Source organism: Hippocampus zosterae, chromosome 4 (assembly GCF_025434085.1).
Source record: "Hippocampus zosterae strain Florida chromosome 4, ASM2543408v3, whole genome shotgun sequence".
NCBI lineage: Eukaryota > Metazoa > Chordata > Actinopteri > Syngnathiformes > Syngnathidae > Hippocampus > Hippocampus zosterae.
The window spans coordinates 27,317,378-27,331,736 of NC_067454.1; the positions used below are offsets into that span (position 1 = coordinate 27,317,378).

At 47.6% G+C, this 14,359-nt stretch overlaps 1 protein-coding gene across 9 annotated transcripts in view; it reads left to right on the forward strand.

The window, feature by feature from the left end:
- The window catches only part of LOC127599714 (serine/threonine-protein kinase BRSK2-like), a 122,781-nt gene that overhangs the window by 50,301 nt on the left and 58,121 nt on the right, over positions 1-14,359 (forward strand). For all 9 annotated transcript variants that reach the window (XM_052063880.1, XM_052063882.1, XM_052063881.1 and 6 more), the window contains exon 2: positions 199-293. In XM_052063880.1, the coding sequence (XP_051919840.1) occupies positions 199-293 (95 nt within the window). The remainder of the gene's footprint in view (positions 1-198; positions 294-14,359) is intronic.

The following is a 14,359-nucleotide window of genomic DNA, read 5'->3' on the forward strand; positions in this document are numbered from 1 at the left end:
TGACTTGACTTGACTTGACCCACCTGAAGCGCAATGATACAAATGCGTAAGTGTCCTTATCCTTATCCTCATTATCTTTGTCCTTATCCTTATCCTCATGAAGGCCGCAGGCCTTCTGGACCTGCGATTGGCTCCAGCAGGCGGTGTAGATGTTTTTTTTGTTCAGGGTCTAAATTTCATGCAATGCTTTTGTTGCAGGACTGGTCAAGCTGGGCGTCCATTGTGTCACATGCCAGAAGGTTGCTATAAAGATTGTCAACAGAGAAAAACTCAGCGAGTCTGTTCTTATGAAGGTAAGACATTTCTATCATTTGAGATGAGAGTTGGAGTCGCTGCTTTTACTTCAGAAGTGAAGAGTTGTGTCGGTTCTCACTGTAGAAGACATACACTATTACTGAAATTTGATTCATTGTTAATGGAAATCAAATGACAGAATTGTGAATTTGTTTGAGCCACTGCACTTTATCAAGACCGAGACTGCATCTGCGGTCGCCATAACATTTTTCTGCAATGATGTACATTTTGCAGGTCAAGCATGTCAAGTCATTGCACTGCCTAAAACTAGATGAGTATGATTATCAATTATTTTAGGCTGGATTAATGCAAAAATAAAAAGTTTCCCTCGCAACCCCATACACGCACAAGCGGGCGTGTGCGCGCACACATGCACACACACACCAGGTCCACAAAAATGTTGAAAATTGACACAATTGTGATCATTCCAGCTCTGTACAACACCACAATGGATGATGGATATGAAATGATGAAAGAATCACAATGTGCTTTAAGTGCAGACTCCAAGCTTTGATTTAAGAATATATACATCCAAATCAGGTGAACGGTGTCGGAATTCCAACACATTTTATATGGGCCTTTCTTTTTAAAGGACCATAAGTAATTGGCCAAAATCACGATAATAAATCAGATTGTCACTTTTCAACAAATTCTTTGCAAACGACGACAGCCTGAGGTCTTGAACCTATGGACATCACCAGACGCTGCATTTCGTCTCTGGTGATGCTTTGCAAGGCCTCTGTTGCAGCTGTCTTCACTCCTTGTTCTTCCTGTTCTTGTGGCATTTTACTTTGTTTGGTGAAATGCATGTTCAATCACATTTATTGCATACCATTGCACTTCTTTGGTTGCTTTCGCAGTATGCTTCAGGTAATTGTGGAATTGCACTCTGAAGTGGCATCCACTGAGTTTTGAAGCAATTGGTGAAAAATGAGAGGCTAGTATTGCACTTAGGAAGGCACACTGCTGCTTCTTTCAGCAATCACTTCATCAATACATAGAAGAGATCCACACTTCCGCTGGCACGATGACCACCATACTTCACTGATGAGGTGTGGTATGCTTTGGATCTTAAACAGTTCCTTCCTTTCTCCACAGTTTTCAATTTCCATCATTCTGGTACTGTCACGTTGCGTGGTGGTGGTGGACCCCAGAAAGCAGGCAGGAGGGAGGAGCAGGGTGTTCTTGAAGTATTGTATTTCATAAAACACAGAGAACTAAATCCAAAACAAACAAAGTGTTCAAAACAAATCCAAAGTATCAAACAAAACCATGACTGAACCTCAAAAAACTAGAACATGACAGAAACATGACCGGAACAAACATGACAGCAGCAATTCAACAGCAACAAACAAACAAGGACCCGACAATGAGTGGTCGGGAGGGAGTCCTTTTAAATGGCTAACAACATAATGACCAACAGGTGTGCAGCTGCAGGGGGAGCCCTCCAGTGCCACCTGTTGGTCACAAACCGAAACATGACAGGTACAAGTTCATCTTAGCCTTATTTGTCCATAAGATGTTGTTCAAGCACTGTACAGGCTCTTTTACACATTTCTTGGTAAAGTCTATTTCTAGATTTCTAGTCCATTAGATCAGTGATTGGCTCATTTTGCTGTCAATCAAAAAGAGATTCACCCTCAGACAGATCATCCAATCATCATGCAGAAAAGCTGAGCTTCCTGGCCAGCGGTTAAACGCCCACTGCCCATAGACTCCCAGAGACGCTGAGCGTCCAATGGGCAGGACAAAACCAGCATTTATCTAATGACTCGTCTCGTTTCAGTGCATTTGGACAACAGGCTCTGAACTCTCTAGACACCCAGCGGCTGCGCTATAGACGCTCAGCATCCACACAGTTTAAAGCACAGTGAAGCTGCGGGAATGAATGAGAAGAGAATCGCGTCGTAACCAGTAATAAGAAGCTGATTCTGAACAAAAGTTGAGTGCGTTGTAGCGCATATTTAGTCAATCACTTGTACACACAATTGTATGTACACACATATATTTGATCACTTACTTTTTGACATTTTAGGGGAAGCAGTCTTAGAGCAATCACCTCTGCATTGTATACATAGTTCAGTATTGTATAATGCTGTAACTGTGAAAAATAAAGCTGATTATCAAGTACAGAGTACAACTTTATTGTCAAATGTGCTGCACATTTGCTTGCCATTTTGGACTGTGAAACATACAGCACATTTGAAATTTCGTCCCTCTCACATATTTTTGCTTTTTTTTTATTTTTATAAATCCTACTTCACAGATGTCACTTATCACTTTTTGGAATGGAACCCCCGCGATAAACGAGAGATTACTGTACTCCTAGTGGTGAAACCTCTGTTATTTCCGAGAGTGAAGTCCTCTCTTCATTGTTGACTTGGACAGATATACGCACTTCCTGGGGAGTGTTCTTGGTCTGGGCAACTGTTGTTTTTCTTGTCGAGGGAAATGAATTTTCTGTTCCCTCCACCGTTGTCTTCCAGGTATTTTGGTGTTACTGAGCTCGCCAGTGTATACTCTCTTTTTAAGAATGGACCAAACAGTTGATTTGGCCACACCTAATGTTTTGGCTTTGTGATGTCTTTTTTTTCTTTTGAGGTGATTGATGGCTTTGTTCATTGATAGTTTTATAGAGTCCATATTGAGAGATGACCTCACTAGATTCCAAGTGAATATACCTTAAGTGAAATGAACTCTAATCCTTTTATCTGATCCTTGTAAATTATGTAAAGAAGGAATGACGCACACCTGGTCATGGAACAGCTGAATTGGCAATTGTCCAATTACTTGTGGTCCCTTCAAAATGCGTTGTCATTCCGACACTGTTCACATGATTAGGATTTATAATACCTCAAAGTGGCGGCCCGGTAGTCCAGTGGTTAGCACGTCGGCTTCACAGTGCAGAGGTACCGGGTTCGATTCCAGCTCCGGCCTCCCTGTGTGGAGTTTGCATGTTCTCCCCGGGCCTGCGTGGGTTTTCTCCGGGTGCTCCGGTTTCCTCCCACATTCCAAAAACATGCGTGGCAGGCTGATTGAACACTCTAAATTGTCCCTAGGTGTGAGTGTGAGTGCGAATGGTTGTTCGTTTCTGTGTGCCCTGCGATTGGCTGGCAACCGATTCAGGGTGTCCCCCGCCTACTGCCCGAAGACAGCTGGGATAGGCTCCAGCATCCCCCGCGACCCTAGTGAGGATCAAGCGGCTCGGAAGATGAATACCTCAAAGTAAAGCTCAGAGTATGCTCTTATTGCACATTTTGATTGTTTCATTTCAAATCCATTGTTTTGCATTAACAGCTTTGACACTGTTAATGTCCAAATATTGATCGACCACATATAAACGGCACAGTGGTTGACTGGTTGGAAAATCTGCCTCACAATACAGAGATCCCAGTTCAAATATGGGCTGACCTTCCTGTGTGGAGTTTGCATGTTCTCCCCGTGCTTGCGTGGGTTTTCTCAAGGTTCTCCAGTTTCCTCCCACATTCCAAAAACATGCATGGCAGGCTGTTTGAACACTCGAAATTGTCCCTAGGTGTGAGTGTGAACATGAATGGTTGTTTGTCTATGTGTGCTCTGCGATTGGCTGGCAACCAGTTCAGGTTGTACCCCACCTACTGCCCGAAGACACCTGGGATAGTCTCAAGCACACCCGCAACCCTCATGAGGATAAGCAGTTTGGATTATGGATGTATATATTTTTTGAACAATGATGATTATAGAAGAATTACTGTGTAATTTAACAGTATGCAGATTTTTTTTCGGAAAATGGATGGATATATATATATATATATATATATTTCTCTCAAGATCAGCATTATTTTGGATATTCACTGCCTTATGATCGTCAAATGAACCCAATCAGATTTTTTTACTGTGGAATAATTTCAAAACATGGAATATTAATAAACTAAAATAATTAAATAAACAAATAAACATCCATCCATTTTTCGAAGCGCTTTATCCTCACAAGGGTCGCGCAACACATAACAATGAAACATAAAGTTTAAACAGCCTGGCATCGGCGTGGAAGACGCCATTATCTACCTCCTCCACTCAGTGCTGTCACACTTGGAGAAGGCTGGGAGCACTGTGAGAATCATGTTCTTTGATTTCTCCAGTGCCTTCAACACCATCCAGCCCAATTTGCTGGGAGGCAAACTGCAGAACGCCGGAGTGGACCACCATCTCACAGCATGGATCATAGACTACCTCACAAATCGGCCGCAGTACGTGAGATTGCAGAGCTGTGAGTCGGACCGGCTTCTCTGCAGCACTGGAGCGCCGCAGGGGACTGTTCTGGCTCCATTCCTGTTCATCCTCTACACCTCGGACTTCAGACACGACACTCCAAACTGCCACCTTCAGAAGTTCTCCGATGACTCTGCGATTGTTGGCCTCATTACAGAAGGGGACGATCGGGAGTACAGGGGACTGACAAAGGACTTTGTGGACTGGTGCCAGCAGAATCTCCTCCAGATCAACCCTAGGAAAACTAAGGAGTTGGTTGTGGATTTCTGCAGGAAAAAGTCCTCACCAGCACCGATGAACATCCAGGGTATGGACATAGAGAGGGTGACCTCCTACAAGTACCTTGGTGTTCTTCTGAACGACAAACTGGACTGGTCTACAAACACGGACACCCTGATTAGGAAAGGACAGAGCCGACTCTTCCTACTCAGGAAACTGAGGTCTTTTGGGGTTCAGGGGTCACTCCTTAAGACGTTCTATAACTCGGTGGTGGCCTCGGCCATCCATTATGGCATTGTCTGCTGGTCAGGCAGCATCTCAGCCCGGGACGGAAAGAGACTGGAGCGACTGGTCAGGAAGGCCAGTTCTGTCCTGGGTTGCTCCCTTGACACTCTGGAGGAGGTGGGCAACAGAAGGATGCTAACTAAGCTAAAAGCAATGATGGCCAGTCCCTCCCACCCCCTCCAGCCCGCCCTGACAGCACTTGGTAGCTCCTTCAGCCAGAGACTGTTACACCCGCGCTGCAAGAAGGAGAGATACCGACGCTCGTTCCTACCGACTGCTGTCAGGCTGATGAATAAAAAATAACAATCATAATAATAATAATAATTAAATGATGTGAAGGAAAATTGTAAATACTACTGCGATTTATCCATTTGTGTTCATATTGTATTTAATTGAAAGATGTTTGTTGTTTTTTTTTTTTCTCTTTCTCCTTTCTTCTTTCTACATACCGGTACATTCTTGCTGCTGGAGGCTGTAAATTTCCCCAGTTTGGGACGAATCAAGGATATCTTATCTTATCTTAAATAAAAACAAACCTAACAACCAAAACAAGCGTTTATTTGCGTTTCCTTTGGCACATTGCATTTGCCCCTCCGTGAGTCGTCACCTTACCGTGGTGGAGGGGTTTGTGTGTCCCAATGATCCTAGAAGCTAAGTTGTCTGGGGCTTTATGCCCCTGCCAGGGTCACCCATGGCAAACAGGTCCTAGGTGAGGTGCCAGACAAAGCACGGCTCAAAGACCCCTTATGATGAGCAAAATCGATGGTACCCAGTTTCCCTTGCCCGGACGCGGGTCACCGGGGCCCCCCTCTGGAGCCAGGCCTGGAGGTGGGGCTCGTTGGCGAGCGCCTGGTGGCCGGGCCTACACCCATGGGGCCCGGCCGGGCTCAGCCCGAAGAGGCAACGTGGGTCCCCCTTCTCATGGTCTCACCACCCGTGGGAGGGGTCAAAGGGGTCGGGTGCAATGCGAGCTGGGCGGCAGCCAAAGGCGGGGACCCTGGCGGTCCGATCCTCGGCTGCAGAAGCTAGCTCTTGGGACATGGAATGTCACCTCTCTGGCAGGGAAGGAGCCCGAGCTGGTGTGTGAGGCAGAGAATTTCCGACTGGATATAGTCGGACTTGCCTCCACACACAGCCTGGGTTCTGGTACCAGTTCTCTCGAGAGGGGTTGGACTCTCTTCCACTCTGGAGTTGCTCACGGTGAGAGGCGCAGAGCAGGTGTGGGCATACTCATTGCCCCCCGGCTCAGTGCCTGTACATTGGGGTTCACACCGGTAGACGAGAGGGTTGTCTCCCTCCGCCTGCGGGTGGGGGGACGGGTCCTGACTGTTGTTTGTGCATATGCACCAAACAGCAGCTCAGCATACCCACCCTTTTTGGAGTCCTTGGAGGGTGTGCTGGAGAGTACTCCTGCTGGGGACTCCCTTGTTCTGCTGGGGGACTTCAATACTCACGTGGGCAATGACAGTGAGACCTGGAGGGGTGTGATTGGGAGGAACGGCCCCCCCGATCTGAACCCGAGTGGTGTTTTGTTATTGGACTTCTGTGCTCATCACGGATTGTCCATAACGAACACCTTGTTCAAACATAAGGGTGTCCATATGTGCACTTGGCACCAGGACACCCTAGGTCGCAGTTCGATGATCGACTTTGTTGTTGTATCATCGGATTTGCGGCCGCTTGTTCTGGACACTCGGGTGAAGAGAGGGGCGGAGCTGTCAACTGATCACCACCTGGTGGTGAGTAGGCTCCGATGGTGGGGGAAGATGCCGGTCCGTCCTGGCAGACCCAAACGTATAGTGAGGGTTTGTTGGGAGCGTCTGGCGGAATCCCCTGTCAGAAGGAGTTTCAACTCCCACCTCCGACAGAGCTTTTCCCATGTTCCGGGGGAGGCGGGTTCCATTGAGCCCGAGCGGACCGTGTTCCGTGCCTCTATTGTTGAGGCGGCCAATCTGAGTTGTGGCCGTAAGGTGGTTGGTGCCTGTCGTGGCGGCAACCCCCGTACTCGCTGGTGGACACCAGCAGTAAGGGATGCCGTCAAGCTGAAGAAGGAGTCCTATCGAGCCTTTATGGCCTGTGGGACGCCAGAGGCAGCTGACGGGTATCGATTGGCCAAGCAGGCCGCGGCTTCGGTGGTCACCGAGGCAAAAACCCGAGCGTGGGAAGAGTTCGGTGAGGCCATGGAAGCCGACTTCCGGACAGCTTCGAGGAAATTCTGGTCCACCATCCGACGTCTCAGGAGGGGGAAGCAGTGCACCACTAACACTGTGTACAGTGGGGATGGGGCGCTGCTGACTTCGACTCGGGACGTTGTGAACCGGTGGGCAGAGTACTTCGAAGACCTCCTCAACTCCACCAACACGCCTTCCTTAGAGGAAGCAGAGCCCGGGGACTCTGAGGTGGGCTCTCCTATCTCTGTGGTTGAAGTCACCGATGTGGTTAAAAAGCTCCTCGGTGGCAAGGCCCCAGGGGTGGATGAGATCCGCCCGGAGTTCCTCAAGGCTCTGGATGTTGTGGGGCTGTCCTGGTTGACACGCCTCTGCAACATCGCGTGGACAACAGGGAGAGTGCCTCTGGATTGGCAGACCGGGGTGGTAGTGCCTCTTTTCAAAAGGGGGACCGGAGGGTGTGTTCCAACTACAGAGGGATCACACTCCTCAGCCTCCCTGGTAAGGTCTATTCAGGGGTGCTGGAGAGGAGGGTCCGTCAGGAAGTCGAGCCTCAGATTGAGGAGGAGCAGTGTGGTTTTCGTCCCGGCCGTGGAACAGTGGACCAGCTCTACACCCTTAGCAGGGTCCTCGAGGGTATGTGGGAATTCACCCAACCAGTCTACATGTGTTTTGTGGACTTGGAGAAGGCGTTTGACCGTGTCCCTCGGGGAGTTCTGTGGGGGGTGCTTCGTGGGTATGGGGTACCGAACCCCCTGATACGGGCTGTTCGGTCACTATACCACCGATGTCAGAGTTTGGTTCGCATTGCCGGCAGTAAGTCGGAATCGTTTCCAGTGGAGGTAGGACTCCGCCAAGGCTGCCCTTTGTCGCCGATTCTGTTCATAACCTTTATGGACAGAATTTCTAGGCGCAGCCGAAGCGTTGAGGGGGTCCGTTTTGGGGGCCTCAGTATTTCATCCCTGCTTTTTGCAGATGATGTGGTGCTGTTGGCTCCTTCAAACGGGGCTCTCCAACTCTCACTGGAGCGTTTCGCAGCCGAGTGTGAAGCGGTTGGGATGAAAATCAGCACCTCCAAATCTGAAACCATGGTCCTCAGTCGGAAAAGGGTGGAGTGCCCCCTCCGGGTCGGGGAGGAGATCTTACCCCAAGTGGAGGAGTTCAAGTATCTTGGGGTCTTGTTCACGAGTGGGGGTAGGAGGGAGCGAGAGATCGACAGGCGGATCGGTGCAGCGTCTGCTGTGATGCGGACGTTGTATCGGTCTGTCGTGGTGAAGAAGGAGCTGAGCCAAAAGGCGAAGCTCTCAATTTACCGGTCGATCTACGTCCCAACCCTCACCTATGGTCACGAGCTATGGGTCGTGACCGAAAGAACGAGATCCCGGATACAAGCGGCTGAAATGAGTTTTCTCCGCAGGGTGTCCGGGCTCTCCCTTAGAGATAAGGTGAGAAGCTCAGTCATCCGGGAGGGGCTCAGAGTCGAGGCGCTTCTCCTCCACATCGAGAGGAGCCAGATGAGGGGGCTTGGGCATCTGATTCGGATGCCTCCTGAGCGCCTCCCCGGTGAGGTGTTCCGGTCATGTCCCACCGGGAGGAGACCCAGAGGAAGACCCAGGACACGCTGGAGAGACTATGTCACCCAGCTGGCCTGGGAACGACTCGGGATCCCCCGGGGAGAGCTGGAAGAAGTAGCTAGGGAGAGGGAAGTCTGGGCTTCCCTGCTAAAGCTGTTGCCCCCGCGACCCGGCCCCGGATAAGCGGTAGATGATGGATGGATGGATGGCATTGCATTTGAAGTTTTTTTTTTGCTTATTTTATTAAATTTTTTATAGTTTTTATATTATTCTTCAAAGCATTAAGGCAACTCTGCATAGTTTCTGGTTCTATTTTGGAACGCACGCAACACCTGTTCATCCTCACAACGGTTGCATGGGGTGCTGGAGCCTATCCCAGCCGTCTTCGAGCAGGAGGCGGGGGACACTCTGAATCGGTTGCCAGTCAATCGCAGCGCACATAGAGACGAACAACCATCCGTGCTCACACTCACACCTAGGGACAATTTTGAGTGTTCAAACAGCCTGCCATGCATCTTTTTGGAATGTGGGAGGAAACTGGAGAACCTTGAGAAAACCCACGCAAGCACGGGGAGAACATGCAAACTGCACACAGGAAGGCCGGAGCTATAATTGAACCCAGTACCTCTGCACTGTGAGGTCGACACGCTCAACACTGGACCGCCAGGCCACCCATAATTAAACATTAAAAAAATAATAATTCGGAACCAAACCAGCTGATCCTGATCTTTGACCAAAAGCACCACATAGCTACAGTACTTTGCAAAGAACCTGCTGATTTCACCACACAGTGCAATTTTTGTGCCATCTTTTGTTGCGGGTAACAAAGGTAAAAGCAGAAGTGGATCCAAAAGCGAATGGCAAGAAGGATAAGTGTAGGGTTAAGTGGTCTGGGAGGGCAAACGCGGAGCCAGGCTGGGCAGGGAGGCACTGGAAAAAGACTCAAAATCAATTGGTTTTGCACCAAAATCCAAAATGGCAAGCGTGTGCCCTCGTAATGGCCAAAATACCACTCATAATGTGCGAATAATCTGGCACCCACTTGCAGATCAGCAGAGGATTTATGCACAGGAGGTGATTGCTGATCAGCGGCAGATGTGGCAACACCCTCTGGTCCAGCCTGCTAATTAAAGGAAAGAAACAACCAGGAGGTCCCCAGAAGTGGACTTGCCAAAATAAAATGAGCAAGTGATATTAAATACACAGAAGGAAGACAACACATCCTTCTTATTATCGTCTCTCTCATTTTGTAAACATTGGGCACTAAATTGTCTCTACACAAGCTCGCTCGATGTTCTCCAGATGTTAGAGTCTTTTCTGTCATCCTTTTTTGTACAGTACATGCATATTATTTTCATGAATGAGTTCCATCAGTCAGGTATTTGAGTACACTGCCCAATGTTGCATAATTGAGTTTTTTAATTAATTAGTTCCAACTGATGGTGGTCTCTCTCTAATTCATCGACAGGTGTTTGTGTTGTGTCTTTGCAATCTAATGTTAGAAAATGAGCTAAAATCAAATTTAAGAACCAATTTATCCTGGTTTTGGTTGGTGGGTTGTTTGCAATGTAGTGATGATTGAGTCATCTCTGAACTGCTGTCAGTGGGCCCTATTTTCTTGCTCGCCACAAGTCTAATGTTCAGTGCAATCTGTGCATGGGTGGAGTTTACCTTTTTTGGGTGTTTTTGTGGGTGGGTGCAGTTAAAAATGGACATCAGCACCATTGTGGAACTGAATACAGCTGACTTGTTTCCAGGCCAATTCAAGCGGCTCCCCTCATTCCCTTTAAGTACAGCACGTGTGGTCTACATGGCGGATGCATAATGGACATGCCCGAGTCCGTGCAGGAGATCGGCAGGGGCAAAGTACATTTATAAAGAAATGCAAGAAGCTCTTCACTTGTGGTAGTTGGCCACTTCTCAGTGGGCACTTGGAGACCGCCCTCAACAATCGTGCGTCTGTCTGTGCATGGCAGCATCAACCAATACCCTCCACAACCCTCCAATCCCCTTCAACACAAACAACCACACCAGTTGTGGGCCAGTACGGCGTGGCCTTATATAAAATAGCAGTAAAATTCTTATTCTAATTATTATGAAGGCGGCCCGGTAGTCCAGTGGTTAGCACGTCGACTTCACAGTGCAGAGGTACCGGGTTCAATTCCAGCTCCGGCCTCCCTGTGTGTAGTTTGCATGTTCTCCCCGGGCCTGCGTGGGTTTCCTCCCACATTCCAAAAATATGCATAGCAGGCTGATTGAACACTCTGAATTGTCCCTAGGTGTTAGTGTGAGCGTAGATGGTTGTTCGTCTCTGTGTGCCCTGCCTACTGCCCGAAGGCAGCTGGGATAGGCTCCAGCGCCCCCCGCGACCCTAGTGAGGATCAAGCGGTTCGGAAAATGGATGGATGGATGGATAATTATTATGATTATGATGATTATTCAGTGTTTGTTCAATGAATTAATTTCTACAGCATAATCATTCAGAAGGTTTAATGCACTGATGTCATGTTTCTGAATGAAATATGATAACATCCACCACATACATCAGCAGAGGGCATATTCTTTCTATCTGCGCCTGGATCAAATCCAACAATATCTCATTACACCACTTGAGCCACAACTTAGACCTGGGTCCACATGGTCTAAAGTCTAGTCCACTCTCTGTCACCCGACTGTCAGGTATGCCGAGTGTGTGTATTTAAAAAAATAACACCCTCGATCTGCCAGAACGCCCACAAAGTCGCAGTCTGCCAAATTCCCAAAAACTTATTTTTAGACGAGCAGGAACATAACGTGCGAAAATAGTGCCCACTCTGTTGTGTTGCTCGACAAAATATGTTGGAACTCTTTTAGGCAGGATATAACTACCATATTTTCCATACAATAAGGCGCACCTAAAAGCATTTTTTTTTAAACCGGCAGTGTGGCTTAAAATCCGATGCACCTTAAATATGGTGTTACAGTCTCTTTATATTTCCCATTGAATTGTTTCCCTGTTACTGTTCCAATACCATTAGCAGGACCCAATTGTAACCTTAAAGGATTCTGGCCGACACACACTCAAACAGACAACTCCGTTCTGAGCTCTGTGCAGCCATAATGAAATGAAAATAATACCAAAAGCATAGTTAACTACCTACTAAACCAGGGGTGGGCAATTATTTTCCCGGAGGGGGGGCCAAATGAGAAGCGGAAAATATTTTGGAGGGCCGGGCCAAAAGTTAGAAATAGAAAATAAAGAAGATAGCACAATGTCTTTGTATGCCAGTAATAATGTAACACTATCCTCTACCATCACACTCAGCACCGGTTCTCCTCAAGGATGTGGACTGAGCCCCCTGTTGTTCACACGCTACACATTTGACTGCTCTCCGACTCTTATTAGCCGTCCAGTTCGCGGAAAGTTTTTAACATGTTAACAATCAGACCATTCTAGGAAATGTTCATTTACTCGAGCCACAAGCAATTCACTGGAAATTGCCAGAATCGGACTGAGTAAGTCAAGTCAAGTCAAGTCAACAGTATTTATAGAGCACTTTCGAACAGCCATCGCTGCATAAAAAGTGCTGTACATGGAGCGATTTAACATACACAATAAACAGTAAGACGAATCGGTAATAAAGGCGGTGGAAAGCACCAAGCAGTAAAATCAAGAACAAATCTAAGTCATGCTGAGTCGAACGTCAAAGAATACAAGTGAGTTTTGAGGAGGGCTTTAAAGATGGGCAGCGAGGAGGCTTGCCGAATGTTCAGTGGGAGGTCATTCCAGAGAGAGGGACCAGCAACAGAAAAGGCTCGATCCCCTCTGAGCCTCAGTTTAGTTCTTGGTACTTCTAACAAAGACTGGTCCACAGACCTGAGGCGCCGGGCAGGTGTGTAGGGGCGGATGAGCTCAGAGAGGTAAGGTGGCGTGGGATTATTCAGAGATTTGAAAACAAAGAGGAGGATCTTGAAAATAACTAAAATGAATGGGGAGCCAGTGAAGGGATGCCAGAGTGGGAGTTATATGCTCCCTCTTACGAGTACCAGTCAAGAGGCGAGCAGCGGCATTCTGGACCAGCTGAAGGCGCTTAATGGAGGACTGGCTGACTCCAAAGTACAGGGCATTGCAGTAATCCAGCCGGGATGTGACAAAGGCATGAATTACTGTCTCAAAGTGTTCATGTGAGAGGAGAGGTTTTATTTTGGCCAGTTGTCTAAGGTGAAAGAAACTTGATTTAATAACGGCACCAATTTGCCGATCGAGTTTGAAATCACTGTCCAGTTTAAGGCCCAAGTTTGAGACCGTTGATTTCAGATAAGGAGACAGGGGGGCCAAGTCTACAGGATGGAATGTACAAGGGCCACTGGGACCAAACAATATCACCTCTGTCTTCTTTTCGTTGAATTTCAAGAAATTTTGTGCCATCCAGGTTTTGAGTTCTTCCAGACAGGATGGGAGTGGCCTTAATGAGAAGGCGTCTTTCTGGCTCAGTGGGACATAGATCTGACAGTCATCTGCATAGCAGTGGAAGGTAATACCATGTTTCCTTAAGATGGAACCCAATGGGAGCAGATACAGCGAGAACAGCAGAGGCCCCAGAATTGAGCCCTGTGGAACACCACATGACAGGGGAGCAGTGCGTGACTCAGAGCAGCCAAGGCTGACACAAAAGGTCCTGTCAGCTAGATAGGACCTAAACCACTCAAGAGCACTGCCGCCAATGCCCACAAAGTGCTGCAAACGAGTCAGCAGAATACTGTGATCCACTGTATCAAATGCTGCAGTTAAGTCCAATAAAACCAGACACACGTGGTCTCCAGAGTCATTTGCCAGGAGGATGTCATTAGAAATGCGTAACAGGGCTGACTCCGTGCTATGCATCGTCTTGAAACCTGACCTCCAAGATGTTATGTTCATCCAAGAAAGGTTTCAACTGCATGTGCACTACTTTTTCCAGAATTTTGGAAATGAAAGAGTAAGAATCGCTTCCTTGTTTTTCAAAGTCTCATAGATTTAAGTCTTTCCGACTCCAGGTGTCTCCTGAATGTTTCGTACTTTGTTACCCGCTTCGTTTAATCAGATACTGTACATATCACTTTCCCTTCCATGGTCATTACTCTCTCCCTCTTTCTTCGTCTTCCCCTCCCTCTCTGTGCTCTGCAACTTGAAGTAACTGCGCCACTTAGTGTTGAAATACGTGTCATTACAAGTCCAAAGGAAATAAATGCAATCAAACCTTAATTGTGCACCAATCTTGGGTGGGCCGGATTAAAAAGACCAACGGGCCGGATCCGGCCCGCGGGCTGCGGTTTTCCCACCCCTGTCAGTCTGAGTATCGTTTAGTCACTAAACGATACTCAGACTGACAGAACCACCTCCCGCCTGCTTCGTGTCTTTATTTGTGGGGCTAAATAAAAGTAGGGTTGGTTCAATTTAGTATATATGGAAAAACTTTGCGCTTAGCACGTATATATAGCACGTGGCGGTATGCACTTTAGAGCTGCAATCTGTCAATGAAGAAGAAGAAAGAAGTGGTAGATGTTGAAAAGTATTTTTTGACAGGTGTAGGAATGCAAGCAACTTGG